This window comes from Sander vitreus, chromosome 4 (assembly GCF_031162955.1).
Source record: "Sander vitreus isolate 19-12246 chromosome 4, sanVit1, whole genome shotgun sequence".
NCBI classification, from domain to species: Eukaryota; Metazoa; Chordata; class Actinopteri; order Perciformes; family Percidae; genus Sander; species Sander vitreus.
In genome coordinates, this window is record NC_135858.1 from 18,316,672 (window position 1) to 18,334,239 (window position 17,568).

At 38.8% G+C, this 17,568-nt stretch overlaps 2 protein-coding genes across 4 annotated transcripts in view; both read left to right on the plus strand.

The window, feature by feature from the left end:
- Positions 1–6,184: 6,184 nt before the first annotated feature.
- On the plus strand, positions 6,185–16,134 carry tamm41 (TAM41 mitochondrial translocator assembly and maintenance homolog). The gene is made up of 8 exons (XM_078248844.1): positions 6,185–6,564; positions 7,353–7,535; positions 8,069–8,161; positions 9,294–9,444; positions 10,120–10,265; positions 13,300–13,465; positions 14,353–14,415; positions 15,084–16,134. Exons 1-8 carry the CDS (start codon positions 6,427–6,429, stop codon positions 15,173–15,175), a joined length of 1,032 nt encoding a protein of 343 aa, XP_078104970.1. The 5' UTR covers positions 6,185–6,426; the 3' UTR covers positions 15,176–16,134.
- A 299-nt stretch (positions 16,135–16,433) lies between these two features.
- The window catches only part of vgll4b (vestigial-like family member 4b), a 44,764-nt gene continuing 43,629 nt past the window's right edge, over positions 16,434–17,568 (plus strand). For 2 of the 3 annotated variants that reach the window (XM_078248835.1, XM_078248842.1), the window contains exon 1: positions 16,434–16,467. In XM_078248835.1, coding sequence (XP_078104961.1) covers positions 16,449–16,467 — 19 coding nt within the window. In that variant the 5' untranslated portion in view covers positions 16,434–16,448. The remainder of the gene's footprint in view (positions 16,468–17,568) is intronic. The other variant, XM_078248839.1, reaches the window with a different exon arrangement.

Genomic DNA, 17,568 nt, shown 5'->3' on the forward strand with positions numbered 1-17,568 from the left:
AAATATGTATTTTTGATTTTGGGGTGAACTGTCCCTTTAAAATACTGTCAGTTAACATTGATGTTGTCACTGCTATCATGAAGTAGTCCCAGGCTCAAAATATAGGCTAGCCTATTGCTGTAGGCAAAATTAAGATTAGGCCTAACCAGCCATTAGGGGTGGAACGGTAGGCTACATGTAGGCTATTCATATTGAACCGAAATGGTAGGCTACGGGCGTCTCGGTTCATGAATTTACACGGAGAATACGGTATAAAAATAAATAAAACTTGCAAATTAATTAATGTAATGCGGAACTAGGCTACTGTTAGACACGCGGTTCTTTAGGGACACCTAATCTGTAGCCCTGCCCTTAGCTATGAAGCTCCCGAGCTCCGCCTACATGTCGAGTCAGTCAGTCCAGTGAGTCCACACGAAGCAAACTAGTCCCTTCCATATACAACCAAACATGGACGTAGCTGTAGCCTATCCTTTCTCGCCTCGACCACAAATGGCCTCCAGGCCGTTTGCTTCGCTGTTTGCTCCGTTATTAGCTGTTAGCTCCGCCGTTAGCTCTTAGCTCCGCTATTAGCTGTTAGCTCCGGGCGTTAGCTGTTAGCTCCGTATTAGCGGTTAGCTCCGCCGTTAGCGTGTGAAGCTAACACCAAAACTCGTCAACTGCTCTGTGTAACCGAAGCTGCTCTTTAACATCCCTGCTCTGTGCATTCACATATGAGAGCAGCGCTTGTCTCCCATATCACACTACTAGCTGATTGTCTTATTTTGTTTACAAGTTAGGCTACAGATGGAGTCTGGAGATGATGCAGGGTAGCCTACTTATTGTTTACGGTTTACATCTTACTTTATACACTTCAAGCTGTTACAGCTAGCTCAGTGGACAGCCTGAGACATGCACAATAAAAGAAATTGCCTCTGCAGTTGCAGTTTTAGAAAGATGAAAATATATTTGGGCTCCACCAGGTAGGGGGTCGAGTTTTCCCATGTTATCCTATGGAGACTGATGGTCGTTAAGGGCACTTATTTGGATGTGCAGTGGCCTGACCCACGTAAAAACCTAGTGAAATGACATTTTCCACAATAGAAACATTATATAAATGGGAAAACTTACTGTTCTAGCTATAAAAATGGCAGAATCATCCACAGTGCATGATATTTCAATAACCGCTTCACGCTTCACGATGAAGGCAATGAGTTGTTGACAGACACTCACCAAGACGTATAGTCCAGCAACAATCTATCTTAAATAATACCGCGTGTGTAACCTCTAACCTGTTAACATGGGAGCCGAAATATTAACGGACACGCCACGCAGCTGACACGCTCGCGCGACACATCCAGTGTGTAACCGGCCTTAGTGTCAACAAAGATATTCAGGTGTGATTTATATGAGAAATGTAATGAAGTGTGTGTGCGCGTGTGTTATAAAACAACTAATGAATAACTGGAACATTCATTTTGAGTGCCCTCATGTTATGGTTACATTAACTCTTTCACTAAACATACACCATTTACCTACATAATATTTTTTCACATAATCTACATGATAAGTTAGGTATTTGTGCCATTACAAATCAACTTATGCTATTTTAAACTAAAATTGGTACAACACTCAAGTGTAGGTAGCCTACTATTAATACTAACATTGTAACTCAAGGTACTATCCTGTGTCTCAAATGTGCATTTTAGCCCTGCTTCTGACTCCCATATTATTATGTATTACTGACTTACTCTCTGCTCAGTGACACTGTACCCTTTAGTGGAGTAGGATGAAAGCAGCTTCTTCTATTTGTCTTGTGGGGGCATGGAGCAGCTGTGCCTGTGCCTGTGTGTGTGTGTGTGCGTATGCGTGTGCGTGTGTGTGTGTTGGTGCATTTTCTTTTAAACACTAGGCATGGGCAGCAATGGCAATCTCCATGGCAACAGGCGTGCAAAAGCTGAAAAGATTTCCCTAGGCAATGCATGTGTGTGCATGTTTGTATTTGTGTTTGTAGTCACACACATCGGAGCTCGTGCATCACTATCAGGTGAGCTTCAAAGTGCCTCAGAGGATTTGCACCATTCACTATAATCTGTATTCCTCTTCTTGTATTTGTATTATAATATGCCTGCTGAAATTCATGAACACTAAAAGACTGCAGTCTGGGTCTTTGCCAAGCCATACCATTAGAGCTGCTGACATCCAAATGAACTGTTCCTGATGCGGCCACTCATTAGGCTAGTTGTTCTTGTTCCAAACAAAAAGTTACAAAAGGCAACCTTCCCCTTTATTCCAGTCACTTCACTTTTCATTTTCACACTGGCCCACACAAACACTGTGGGAAGAGATTAAGGTGTGATGGCAGAATGCTCAGTGGTTAGCAATATATATTTACAAGCCTTTGTTCCTGTCTACTTGCAACCAGTTTTCTGTTGCTTTGCAAGCTTTACAAAAGTAGACGAGAGGTGGACTCTGGTTTAAAGACTAAAGAAACTGTGAAATCAGTGAAAACTCCTATTATTATTATTATTATTATTATTATTATTGTTATTATTTGCCTCAGTTCCTGTGTTTAGACTGCTGGAAAGTATTGCAACACTGAACATGAAACATGTTTTAAACTTAATATATTTCAGTCCTTAATTTTCACATACAGTAAACAATAAAAGTGTCTATAATCAATATTTTTACAATAACAATGTATCAAATGGCAATTTGAAGACAATGTGTTTACAATTACTCTGCTGTCACTTCTCTTGCTCTCTCACCTAAGTGAGGGAGCAATACCAAAGCGTGTAGCGTTTATGTCGGCGCTGACACGCTAAGGATGTAAATATGCAAATAAATCAGACAAAGCATGAGTAGTAATATCCCCACAGGTGTGGTCTTAATATAAAATGCTGAGTCCTGTTTGTCTGAGGCCTAGACAAGAAAGAGTAAAAATGAGTACTATAAACCGATGGAAGCTACTGAGCCAGCTCCGCCGACCAGAAGTGCTCACAGACCATAAACAAAGACAGGGAAGAGAGCTAAGGGCTAGGCTAAAACTATCTCCTTATAGGCTATCACTACACAGCATTTCCCCCACCAACGTACGGTCTCTGGTAGGGCTGCTCGATTATGGAAAAAATCATAATCACGATTATTTTGGTCAATACTGAAATCATGATTATTTACACAATTACTCGTTGGTTTTGAAAATATGTTGCATTTATTAAACTTAAAAAAACAAACATATCAACAGTGAAAACACCTTGAAACTGTGAAATTTCCCTTAATACTTTTCCCATTTGAACTGTAGATGCAACGATGAATCGATTAATCGATTAGTTGTCAACTATTAAATTAATTGCCAAATATTTTGATAATCGATTAATTGGGTTTTTTTTATTAAAAAAAATAAGATTTCTCTGATTCCAGCTTGTTAAAATGTGAATATCTTCTAGTTTCTTCTCTCCTCTGTGACAGTAAACTGAATATCTTTGAGTTTTCGACAAAACAAGACATTTGAGGACGTCCTCTTAGGCTTTGGGAAACACTGATCCACATTTTTCACCATGTTTTGACATTTTTATTGATCAAACAACTAATCGATTAATCGAGAAAATAATCGACAGATTAATCGACTATGAAAATAATCGTTAGTTGCAGCCCTATTTAACTGTTTTTTTCATTCAGAACACAAGACAAAATAAGAGTTTACTTGCAAAACGTAATGTGCGTAATAATTGTTTTTCTTGAAATTGTTTTTGTGATCAAAATCGTAATCTTGATTACATTTAATTAATTGCACAGCCCTAGTCTCTGGCGAACAAACAAATGAACTGTGGCTTTTCATGGAAACATTGTAACAGCGGCGTTCTTGATATCGCCATTGAGCTAAAGAGACGCTACATCCTCCGGGCTCATTCAGATAGAAACGGAGTGTAACGAGTTAACAATTCAGTCTTCTTCTTCTTTGGAGTTTCACAGCATCTGCAATGTTGCATTGCTGCCACCTTCTACTGTACCATGACTATTTAGTCTGATATCAGACAAGCAATACCTGGGTCATTTTGTGGAAAATAAAGTTTTAAAAAATCGACTTTTTAAAGTTGTGAATAGATTCAGAATCTTAGAAAATAAGAATCACGATTCTTACATGAATCGATTTTTTACAACACCTCTATTGCTCATAGATAATTATCACCCAACTCTGCAGTTCCCCTCAGCTTTTTGTTGTGTTTTTACAGGCTGCAACTCTCACAGCCTTTATCAGCCTTGTTTTAACCCGCTATATGCTCCATGTCCAGCACCAAATGGCTGACACACAAAGTTAACCACTAGCTGGTGAATGTAGTTGCTAAAGAGTCCGAAATTTCAGTTGAGAGGGAAGAGCAAGAGCGGAGACCAAACCAGAGCTAACAGGAGAGTAAATAATGGACTTACAGTAAGTTTGCTGAGTTGCTATAAACATGACCTTAAATGTTTTCTAACGCATCCCCCGTATCCACCTAATAACTTAATAACATGATATGTCAGCATTATGTTAGGCACTAATGCTGCCCCGAAGTGGAAAGAAAATAAATAAATAACATGAGTTAATGCAGCTTTAAACAGCCATTTCAGTTTACCTCCCAGTTACTTCACAAAAACCTGCTCCAAAACTACAACTGAATAAAGATTGTTTCACCTTGAAAATACATAACAGAATAAATACTATGAGGATGATAATATAGATTCACAAGGTAATACAGCAGCGCTGATTCTAAAACACAGGATGAAATAGCTAGAGGCTAGCAGAAAGCATACTAATGTAGCCTATTCTCTAGGCATTAATTCAATTTTATGTTGAACAAATAAAAAAAAATAAAAAATAAAGTATTCACTGGTGCTTCACTTTCCCTAAATTAAGACACTTTCACATAGTGAGTGAGCTAGTTAGTCAGGATTCAGTGACCTTATCAATATTAATTTGGCTGAAAAGATGGCTCAAGGCAATTACTATGAAGATAATGTTAGTCCTAGGCTACTCTTGACAATCCCATAATGGGCTGCAGACATATCGCTGACATATCATGAGTCTACATTCAATATGAATTAATTCAAATAGATGTGGGCAGTGGTCCCATAAGAAGAAGACTGATGATGGCCTCAGAAGCTTTTGGGCTTTTACTGCTGCAGTAGTATTTTCACATGATCTCACAGTCAAGATTAATTCTACTTTCACAGATGTGCTAGTGTCTTTTGATTTTAAGCAGGTATTATGTTATAAGCAAAGCAAGTTTTCAAGCAATCAAAAACAGGAAATTGCAGGTTTAAATGCATGTTTTTGCTTTCATAGGTTTTATTTAATATCTTCAGCAGTTCAAGCCCAAAACACTGCTGCCAAATGTGACTGGATCCTGACAGGAGCAATCACTGTTATCATCTCATTGATTTTTTTTTTTTTACAAGACGTGTAATGCAATATGAATTTAAACACCAAAATGAATCTTGTAGATAGAAAAAAACTATTGCATGACCAGCCCAAACAGAAACTGGCTTTTTATGATTGTTCAGGCTAGCACTTAACATGCAGCTAATGGTTTATGCAAAAAAAACTTCAGGCATCAAATGTACGAAATATATATCATTGTGTATTCAAATACTCTCACAATTATTATTAACTTCTGAAAAATAAATACATTAAGTCAGAAGAAAAGGAAATAAACATGTTTTTATTTATATGGGTTTTAAATAAAGTCAGTGATAACTACATATAATTAATTTGTTAATCATTTCCCTTTTTCACACTAAATTTAACAGCAGACACTGGCTGTTGCAATTGCAGGTAGCTAATGAAGTGTATACATAACCATCCATATTAAACCATAGACAGCTATACCCATAGATATAGAACAATGGCTATAGGCCTACCTATATCATACAAATCAGCATTACCTCATTGCCACCTAACGTTAGCTAAACATGGTCGAAAAACACCCTCTGCTGGCTAAATTTAAAGCTGTTAAAAATTCATTTAAGAGTACTAAAATGCTATAGTGTGTTGCCCAGTTTACATTTCACAACTGTATTCAATAATAGTATCACCTACGTGCAAAATAACTCGCACATTAGTCGTTATTTTGGCTGTTTAATGGCAGTTTAACGGTTCAGTATGCTTACCTTCCATCTCTGACTCGATTTCCCGTGAGCCTCCAGCCCGCAGCGCACTCTGTGACGTAAGTTTTAGTCGACTGTCAAGCTCACAGTTGACCCAAACTCACCTGATAGACGTATTTAAACGATAAATTGATGATTTTAGTGCGAATCAGTGACTGCGCTCGTGTTTAGTGCCACTGAACCTCTTAGTCTGTAATGTATCTCTTATTTTGTGCGGCCGAAACTTCGTTTTTTCCTTTACTTAGTCGGTTATTCCGCCTATAACGTGCTGTTGTTGGAAAGCTATCATAGCTAACTTAGTTCAAAATGACTCTTCCAGCTTTGCACAACACCGGCGTGCTTTATAGACGGATTTTGTCACAGTTTCCTCAGGACATCAGTTTAGCTTTTGCCTATGGATCTGGCGTGTTCAAACAACACGGGACCAACCAAGGTCAAATGGACGTAAGTGACACCTGCCGTGCCTAGTTTACAAACTGCCCATGACATACTGCACTGTAGTTAACTGCACAACACGGTACAGTGACATTGTTGTAACGTTATAGACTTTTTAGACTAAATAAAATCAGACTAAGGAGACACTTATCATGCTCTATGTCCTGTACTATGTTATGTCCTGTACTATGTACTTTTTTGCGGTCACCAATGTTACAGGAGTTTGTAGTTTTTCAACCATAAAAATTGTATTTAGTAAGAGCTAGAGTTAGTAACGTTAGGCAATGTGGTTGAAGTCAATATCACCATATTGATATGGAAATTGGAAAGCAGTTTCACTAGGAATATGAATATTTTACATCAATATCACTATAATATTGGTGTTTAATATAAATATTGCTTTATTCATATTTTTCTGATATAATACACTGTGCATCACAGTATTCCAAATACCGATCTCCCAAATATCTATTCCAAAAATCTTAAATAAAATAATGAAATTGTTTTCAGTGCTATGAGCTGCTCGTCACTATTATGCATTACCTCTTCAAACGTGTGTAACAATAACTCATTCGATAACTTATTTTGTCATTTTTTTTTTTGTACAATCTGCCCAGTTTTATTTATTTGGACAACAGAATTTAATTACACAATGTGATCAAAACATCCCAATATGATTCCAGCGAAAGTTGCTAAAAGAACATGTAGAGTGTTAGAATTTAAAGCTGTTGTATCCTAATTTATTGGAGTAGAAAATGTGATGCTATTGTGATTACCTTTTTATATGTTATATACAGAAGAACATGCTGGACTTTGTGTTTGCGGTGGATGACCCAGTGACGTGGCACACCATGAATCTGCTGCAAAATCGCAAACACTACTCCATCCTCAAGCTGCTGGGGCCCACGACGATCAGCTCTATACAAAATGAACACGGTGCTTCCGTATACTACAACACGCTGGTGCCTGTGGAGGAGAGGGTAAATAACTTTTTTTATATATCTTTCAGCAGCACCTTTTGCTTGTCCACCATGACTACTTTTTGTTTTCGTAATAAAGCTGCCCAGTTTTAACTTTATACTGAAATCTCGTCGTGTTTCTTAAGCAGTCATAGATGGCTGTGTTTACTTCTCACAGGAAGTCATTCTTGTTATTGGTCTTATAGTCTGGCTACACCACAGATGCATTCTGGGATAGGAGAAAAAAAATGCTGTGTGTTTGCATTTCTTTTAAACCAATCACAATTGTCTTGGGCGGCGCTAAGCTCTGGATGCAGCGACGGTGGCTCTGCAAAATAGTCTCGGGAAGGAACTTGTTATGGTGGAATATTTATATCCTGCAAAAGAAAACGCCACATACAGTATAAATTAAGTTAACTGTTCACACAATACAGTAACATCAGCTATTTAAATTAGCTGGTTACACGGTTAAACATAATTTGCTCTTACCAATGTAATGACTTTGTTTTTAAATAATAATACATACTTTAATGACCTTCTCCTCTCCTTCTCAGATAATCAAATATGGTGTGATTAGTACAGAGTCTCTCATAGATGACCTGATGCACTGGAAGACCATGTATGTTGCTGGACGCCTTCACAAACCAGTTAGTACCATGAATAACAGTGGAATGTAAATAACATCATTCAGTTAAAGGACAATTCCGGCACAAAATGAACCTAGAGGTTAATAACAGATGTTTTCATGCTAATCGAATGTGTTTGTAGCTTGAAAGAAGCTAGCGTGGACCGCTGATTAGCTTACAACGCTAGTATTCAGGGCACAGGGAAAGTAAAAACAGATCGCTATTTTGTACCACTAAAAAGGCTCAAAATATCACCAAACTTCAACGGTAGCATAATGAGGGTCCCTAAATGTTAACCGAAGCATTGAGAACTTTGTAAGTGTAGAGACAGTTTATTGAAAAGATAGATTATAAAGACACTCGCGTTCATGTTTACATGCCACCGCCGTCTTGAAAACCAGTCATGACTTACAGATGGCAATGCAAACTAAAATCGAAAGCAATTTGCTCAATATATCTGAAATAATCGCACCGATGTAAAACATAACTTGTCTAGTTTACTTACTCAGTGGATAACTGTCCATCTGGTCCCTCCGGTCTGGGTCGCCATTTATTTTCGGGACATGGAAAAAAGTTTCATGTACAGCCCTGTTTATCAGAGAGGGGACATCTTCAGACTGTACAAAACACTGCGTCTCTTGGTTCCCACTCCGTGCAACACAGACACTCCTGTTCGGTGGCCATAGCTTCACAATGTCCGCAGGTACACCACCAGTTTCCCGAAGTGCGAGGCTCTGTTGTGGCATAGCTCTCTCTCTCTCGTAGCCCTTTCATGGAGCTCCCGCACCTCTTTGTTCAATAAACTGTCTGTACACTTACAAAGTTCTCAATGCTTCGGTTAACATTTAGGGACCCTCATTATATTACCGTTGAAGTGTGGTGATATTTTTGGGCCTTTTTAGTGGTATAAATAGCTATTTGTTTTTACGTTCCCTGTGCCCCAAATACTGGCGTTGTAAGCTAACCAGCGGTCCGCGCTAGCTTCTTTCAAGCTACAAACACAATCAAGCATGAAAACATGTCCCAGAGAGCGACAGAGTGGGTACACATCTGTTATTAACCCCTAGGTTCGTTTTGCGCCGGAATTATCCTTTAAATCTTCAGGTTTTCCATCCATGCTTACGCTTGCATGTTTTTGTGTGTTCTCACACAGGTGAAAATGATGGTGCAGAATGAGAATGGAAAGCTCCGTGCTGCTCTGGTGGCCAACCTGAAGAGTGCTGTGATAGCCTCCTTCCTCATGCTGCCAGAGAGCTTCACTGAGGAAGACCTCTTCCTGCAGATAGCTGGTCTTTCTTATGCTGGTAACAAGCCTGCACAACTACAAAAGCCAAATACACACACACACACACACACACACACACACACACACACACACTTTTTACTGTTCAAAGACAGCAGAGTGAATTATATAATTATATCCATGGTTGTGGTTTTCTTTGTAATAATAATCTGGCCTGTGTAGTTCAACCACTTTGAATACTGATGTACAGTGCGATCCAACATGGACACTATTGGTAATCCATCTCCCAGCAGGGTTCTGAGTTAGTTGTCTGGTGTATGAATGAAAGTGATTAGACTGATGGTTCTAGTGCCTCAAGACGCATAACTAAGCTGGTTAATTTGTACAGATGTAGTGACGTGAAATAGCAGATAAATTAATGTTGAACCCTACAAATGTTTAAATGCTAAGAATGGGATGAGAAGTGGAGTGTTACCATTTAGGTTCCCGAGCTACAAAAGCAAAAGGGAAAGTCAGAAATAATTAGGAAATGAGTGTTGTATCATTGCTAAACATTTTCGACTGGAAACTGAACACCAGTCGGAGTTTAATATCTCAGAATGTGTTGTTACTATGGTACTATTTCTGTCCTTGGCTGCTGCAACAACTAAATTTCCCCTCTGAGGATCAATAAAGCCTTATCTTATCTTACTACAGCAAAGAACTGCAATATTGCATTTTGTCTGTGCCTCTTCAGGGGATTTTAGAATGGTGATCGGAGAAGATAAATCCAAGGTAGCAAATATCATCAAAGACAACATTCAACACTTCCGGATTCTGTACAGCAACATCTTACGGGACTGCCCTCAAGTGGTGTACAAACCTCAACAAGGGAAACTAGAGGTAAAACATGGCCCTTTTAGTATCTCACTTGATATGTGAGCAACACAAGTAGGGCTGAAACAATTCCTCGAATAACTCAAATAATTTGATTACAAAAAATCCTCGATGCAAAATGATTTGCCTCGAAGCTTCGTTAAATCAATGTTACCAACGTTGTATTGCTGACGGACGGTGTTTCCACACGGATCATTATTATTGTCGCACACCAGACGCTGCTCAGTCTGCTGGCGAGACATGCCAGAGCGTAAATAGTGCGGGGCTAAGAGAAGAGACCGGCTGGAGAAAACGACACCAAAGTGACCAAAGTTTGGAATCCGTTCAAACGTAATTAAAACGAAAACTCTGTACAGTGTGTCTACTAAAAAACCGAACTAGCTTACCACAATAATAGCACGACGTCAATGCTTCAGCATCTCAACTGAAAACATTTCTCATCCATTCCACGAAGCGGACCCGACAAAAGTAAATCACGGAGTTGTATGGACGATGAAACTACACCAAACACAACAACTAGCAAAAACGAAGTCAAGAAAATGCGTAGCAGTGACCACAATTTGATCTAAAGAGCTGACTTGTTGACTATCCCTTCGGAGAAACAGCTGATTGTTGTGCACCATTTTCTCTCACTCTCTCTTTTCACGGAGAAACAGCTGATCAATGATCTACTAGCATAAGTGCAACAGAGCTGTGTAGCATTGTAATCAAATATATAAATTAAAATAGATTGAGTATAATTAATATTTACATATAGGCCTATATACAGATCAGTCTCAGGATGAAACTTGTAGTTCTGAAAGTTAAGTTGCACAACTTAAGGTCATGTTTATGTATGTTTAATGTAGGCCTTAGTGTGAGGTTGATGTCATTTCAGAAAATGTTTTCTTTAAAAATTTTACAATGTAATATAGCACTTAAATGCACTTCATATGTTTAGTTTTTTGAGAGATGATATTGTAAGCAATGTAGCTTTTTCCGAAAATGTAACCAAACTATTGTTTATTATGTTTTATTATTATTGTGTGCTGGTTCTGCAGTTTTACTTCGTCACTCAGCTTTCAATACCTGTGGGCTGAAAAAATCCTTGGGTATCAATGTAAAAAACTACTCTTGAGTTTCATTCCTCAGAAGCAAAGTTTGTGGATTTAAAAGGTGCCTGCTGCATAAACTGAGTCTCAACTACAAAGTTGTACAAATACATCTGAAATTGGGCACCTGGGTAGCTCAGCTGGTAGAGCGCACGCCCATATATGGAGGTTTTCTCCTCGACGTAGCGGATGCGGGTTCGACTCTGACCTGCGGCCCTTTTCTGCATGTCATTCCCCCTCTGTCACCCCTTTCACATCTTCAGCTGTCCTATACAAATAAAGGCCTAAAAATGCCCCAAAAATAATCTTAAAAAATACATCTGAAATAAAAAAAAACAACTCTTACATAAGAACTGTGACAGGAAGATTTCCAAAAAACATACGGATTGCCATTACTGCCATACAATTCTTACCTGTACTGCCTTTTAAGAAATATATTATCTATGTGTCATGCCTTTTCAGTGAAACTGGCAAAAGCATGTTTAAACACAGCTTTGACCTGAATAGTACAGAGTGTGCTCACAGCCTTGGTGGTAAACTTTAAATGGGGTGTGACTATACAGTCTATGGGTGTGACTGACCTGGCACTCTGCCCTGTTACCTGCATTACATACAGTATTAACATGTGCAACATGGAAAATGTGTGCATGTGTCTATGTTTGCATATTGAATAGCATGAATACATATTCCTCTTTTTTTTTTAATATTATTATTAGATGCTACCACCACTCCCTGTTATGCCAAGGAACTACTCATCGCACCATCCTGGAATAACAGGAATGAGTTTTATGTGTGTGAGTAATAGGCCTGTCACGATTACAAATTTTGCTGGACGATAAATTGTCCCAGAAATGATTGCGATAAACGATAATATTGTCGTTCCGAGACCATTTTCATCTAATATAATGATAATGGCATAATAATGCAGGTACACCTTTTCAAAGATCAATACACTTTTATTTCTAAAGAATAGTTAACACTGGAACTGGAAGACATTTTAAATATCTACAATATGTCTTTGATCTCCTTTTAGTATGTCGTCTTTCACGCTGTTTACAGTTGTGGAATTGCTGTTTGTGACACGTATGTTCTTCCAGGCAATTCATAGCCTACTGGCTGTCAAATGTTTGCAGCATTCCTCGAGTGTTTGTGCGATAGACTACAGACTGATTGTACTACATTTAACAATTATTTAACACTAAATATTAAATTTAAATAATGTATAATTAATAAATTAAATCTATCTATATGGCTATCTGCCACATGGCGAGTAAATGTTTGTACCAAAATAGTTTTTCAGTCTTCATTTTGGCAAAGGTGCAGCTTCTGCTGCTCCTCTGCAGGTCGGAGCTTCGTGGGGGCGGGCCGACACACACACACACACACACACACACACACACACACACACACACACACACACACACACACACTGGCGCAACTCTGACACACTTCCCGCACTCCGTGTCCGCGGACAGCTGTAGGCTTGTACCGTTAATGTTCTGTGCATTGTCGGACACATGCATCCACTTTCCTGAAACCGCTTGCGAGACTGACAAGTCCACAGCGGCGTGTATGTCCGAGCCTGTCTCCACCTGCAGGTTGTCAACTGTGTGCTTTGGAATGAAAGGGAGAAAACAGGATGCCGAGTAACACGGCGGATAGCGCTCATATACTTTTTGACGGCGCCTTAACTGCAAAGTGCTGCGGGAAACCCTGCTCCAACTCTCAACTAGCGTTCTCTCTCTCTCTCTCTCTCTCTCTCTCTCGCCAGGAGTCCCGCCCACACAAAGACCATGCGACTGACAAGAGGGTTCACCCACTCCAATCATTCCTACATAGTTTTATTATCTTGAGATGCATGTATACAGGTTTCTAATAACAATGCATAATAGTTGTGCTGCCAGTATTCAGTCTACTGTATGTATTTACTCTTGTTTGTGTGCCTGCAGGTTGACAAAAGCCCAGAGGGCCAGTTTATCCAACTGATGGCATTGCCCCGGACCCTTCAGCAAAGGATCACAAAGCTGGTCGATCCTCCGGGGAAAAACCGAGACGTGGAGGAGATTCTGCTGCAGGTTGCTCAGGACCCAGACTGTGGAGCTGTCGTACAACAAGGTTCGGATTAAAGAACGGGTTAAGGGATGTAGAATAGAGGGAGAGGCAGGCAGAGAAAAAGGGACAGATGGACTGGGAAAAAGTCATCAGATATTGTGAGTGTGATACAGTACTTCTGAGATACTGTGCATGTTGGTTGTACAGATCAAGTCTGATATTGTGTGTGTGGTGAATATTAAATAAGGTAGGATGATGCTCCAAATGAATAATGTTAGGAATCCATTACACCAACATATTAACAAAGCTAATATAGTGTCAAAACATGGCCAGAATTAATGTGTGGATTGATAGAAAAACGTAACATCTAGTAAATCAAATAAACAACTAGTAAATCAAATAAACATGTCATCCCCTTCGCACCTGAGGCCCATCAGTTCAAAGATGCATCATCACTCCTGCCTTCATCAAAATCAGACCTGTAGTGTAGCAGATGTTTGTTGTCACTTTCAAATTTTAGGCCAGTAAATGTAATTTTAAGTACTGGAACACGTTCCTCCAAAAGTATTCCACGTTATCCTAGTTCTGTCTGAGATACAGTGTCACATTTGAATAGAAGAATATGTAATCCTTATTTGTAACACACTTGTTAGATTGATCAGTACTATTTTTAAGGACAGTTTGAGTGTGTAGATGTTTTACTGTCATGTTAAAGGTAATTAAGCTGATTCATAGTTTGAGATTGTATCCATAACCAAGGGATGGATAGAATGATTGATTGGCAAACAATTCATTCTTAATTGTTACTTTTGTTGAAATTGTGTGCATATGACTCATGTGATTATATGGCCTCTACCCATAAGTAGCATATCATAACATCATATTTCAGAGTGATGACAAATTACTTTTAGTATGATTGCACGTTTGAGCATGTCTTTGTTCCTTCTCAGGTATTTCATCTATTGTGAAATACTCCAGTATAACACAGAGTATCAAAGGCATTGCTACAGCTGGTAGGTACCCTTTTCTTCTTTGTTCAATGTTTTTTGGGGGAAATCATACATAATACATTGTCAGGTTTTGTTAGTAAAGGCTGATGTGGTGCTCCAGATTCGTCAAAGGAATAGTTTGACATTTTGGGGAAATACGCTTTCTTGTCGAGTTACATAAGAAGATTGATACCACTCTCACGTCTATATGCTAACTTTGGAGCGACAGCCCCCAGCCGCTTAGCATGGCATAGTATAGCATAGCATAGCATAGCATAAAGACTGGTAACGGCTAGCCTGGCTCTGTCCAAAGGTAACAAAATCAGCCTAAAAGCACCTAACGCTCACTAATTAACACGTTCTATCGGATTTGTTTAGTTTGTACAAAATGTGTACATGTAAAAGTGACAATTTATAGTTTTATAGGGTGTTTAGTTCAGGGTTAGGTGCTGGAAGGTGGATGTTATTACCTTTGGAAATAGTCAGGCTAGCTGTTTCGCACTGTTTCCAGTCTTGTGCTAAGCTAAGCTAACTGGTTGCTGGCTGTAACTTCATATTTACTGACGTGGTCAGAAGTGTATTCTCAAACCATCCACCGTGTATTAACAACAGTTTTAATGTAGTACCGGTAATAGTGTTCTTCTAATGTGTTTGTTAATGTTCATTGTGCTCTGTGTCCTGGTCCTCCCCAGGCATGTGGAAGACGGTGTCATACAGCTCCAAGAAACTGATGAAGATGTGGAAGGGTTGGAGGAGGAAGCCGTCTGTCTCTCAGATGTCCTGATCCTGTCGGTTGACCAGATCTTTCTCGGTAAACTGTCAGCCAGACAATTAACATCCATCCTTGATTTTTCTCTGACAAACTGTGGCTGGAAGAATCACACACTCCCCTCTGGTTATATCACTGCATAGCCTCTATGAACGGGATCACTGAGCAGTCTGTGTTTGAATAGTGTAGAACCGTCTGTACTGTACAACTGCCCTTTATCATGCAATTCATGAAAGCTGTAGAAAAAAGGGTGACATTTCACGAGCCTGACTTAATTACGGCTGACATTTAATGGTACTACGGATCAGACCTTTCGGCATAATGACTACGATGACTGGGAAGCTGCTGAATCGGCTCTCTCTGGAGCCACAGCACTAAATCAGTGTGAGCACAGCATGCATCAAGTACCATAAGTATAGTCAAGAAAATACTTTGCTGTCTTCTGTCATCTTTTGAGTTATGCGAGTGTTAGATCTGTGCATTTTCTTTGTGAACGGTCAGATGACGGGCAGCTAAGAGATTGAGAATGATATTTCTGTGGGTTATTTTGTTTTTGTGCTGAGAGAGGGCTTTATTGAACTCTCTTCAGATGTGGTCTGGTGTTACATGTCACACACACACACACACACACACACACACACACACACACACACACACACACACACACACACACACACACACACACGTTATACCCCTCTTAGCTTGCCAAAGATCTCAAATCCTTCATCTCTTTAATATCATTTTAACGGCAGTCTTGATGTTTGTACAATCTCTATGTTGGTATTCATAAAATAAAAGATAGGATCAAATTTATTTTATGATAATATGTTCTTCATTGTTAACAGTTTATCTCTGTTACTTTGTTACTTATTTTTTATCAGCATGTCATACTAAGAACTGGAGGTCTTCAGTACTTGCTGTAGTCTAATTCAATTACAGAAATTGGGTTTAATAAACATTTTAATACAACAGCATCAATGATTACGTTATTTTCATTACCTTTTTTTTTTTTTTTTTTACACAAAAAAAATCCAAACTGAGTCCACATCATCCATCTGAAGTCACAACTCAAGCTTTTCCTCGAAGTCATAATACAAGAGGATACTGTCTGTGACTGTGTTTGTGTTGCTTTCATTGTTGGTCTACGTAATTAGGATTGCCTGGCTTCACCAAGGCTTAATTAATAAATTATGACACTGCATTTTTGCAAAATATAACAAAATGTAACAAATACAATATTAGATTCTCTCTCGTTCTCAGTTTTTCTGCTCTACTACCCGGGGGATTAATGAAGAGCAAACTTGATTGTGAGTAAGTTATTCTTATATTTTATTACTTTATAATTACAATAGATAAATATAAAATCCAACAAAATGATCATGTTCATAGGCATTTTTCTCTGCCGATATTTTGATGTTATAGCAGGAAGTAGTAGGTTTACATGGTTTAATTTTCAAAAAACACTATTCTTGTTGTACTGCACATTGCTGCAGCTCCTCTTTTCACCCTGTGTATTGAGCTCTCTGTTTTAGCTACAGAGTGAGGCATCGCACTTCTGTTCCATCTTTGTTGGGAGTCACACATGCGCAGTAGCTAGGTAAGGACTACTAGCCAGTCAGAAGCAGAGTATGAGGGCGTGCCATGCCAGCAGCTAGGCGAGCATTATAACGTGTGTTAAAAAGTGAAGCTCGTTTGTCACGGAAGTAAAGGCTGGACTACAATAGAGCTGTTTGGAGCAGTGTGTGAACAGTGTTTTCTGTTGGAGATGGTAAGTCCCTTTGGGGTGGACTTTGGGCTTTTTCACTTTGTAAAGCTATAACATGCACAAAAAAGATATATAACACAATAAAGAAAAGGGGAAAAGCCAAAAAGCATAATATGAATATTACTAACATTACTTATTAGTGAATTCATTTAGTTTCAGCTGGTATTGTGCATATTGGCTCAGTGGCATGACGCACTGGGATACCAAAATGGAACAAAGCCATCATTAAAGTTATTATTTACTCTCCGATAAAGCAGCAAAACAAACCGGAGAGGACGAACAAAAAACGTATATAGAATTTGGCCATTAAGAGTAAGGTTAATCATATAATTTTTTCTTTCATTTACCATCTTATTACAAAAATAAATATTCAAAAAGTATACATTTGAATGTAGTCCGTGCTGTCATAAAGATATACTGGTCCTTCATTCCATCATAATGCAGTCAATTGTGAAATGACAAGTTACTTTCTGGTACTGTCACTTGTTATTCACCTTTCTATTCGCCACTACATCATGAGTCATACTTGACAATGAATTCAGTTAAAGACACATGAATCATCTTAAGGTAGACTCACATGACCTCGTATGATTTGTTGTTTTTTCATTTCATGTTTATTTGAATAGGGACAGATGCTGTGACA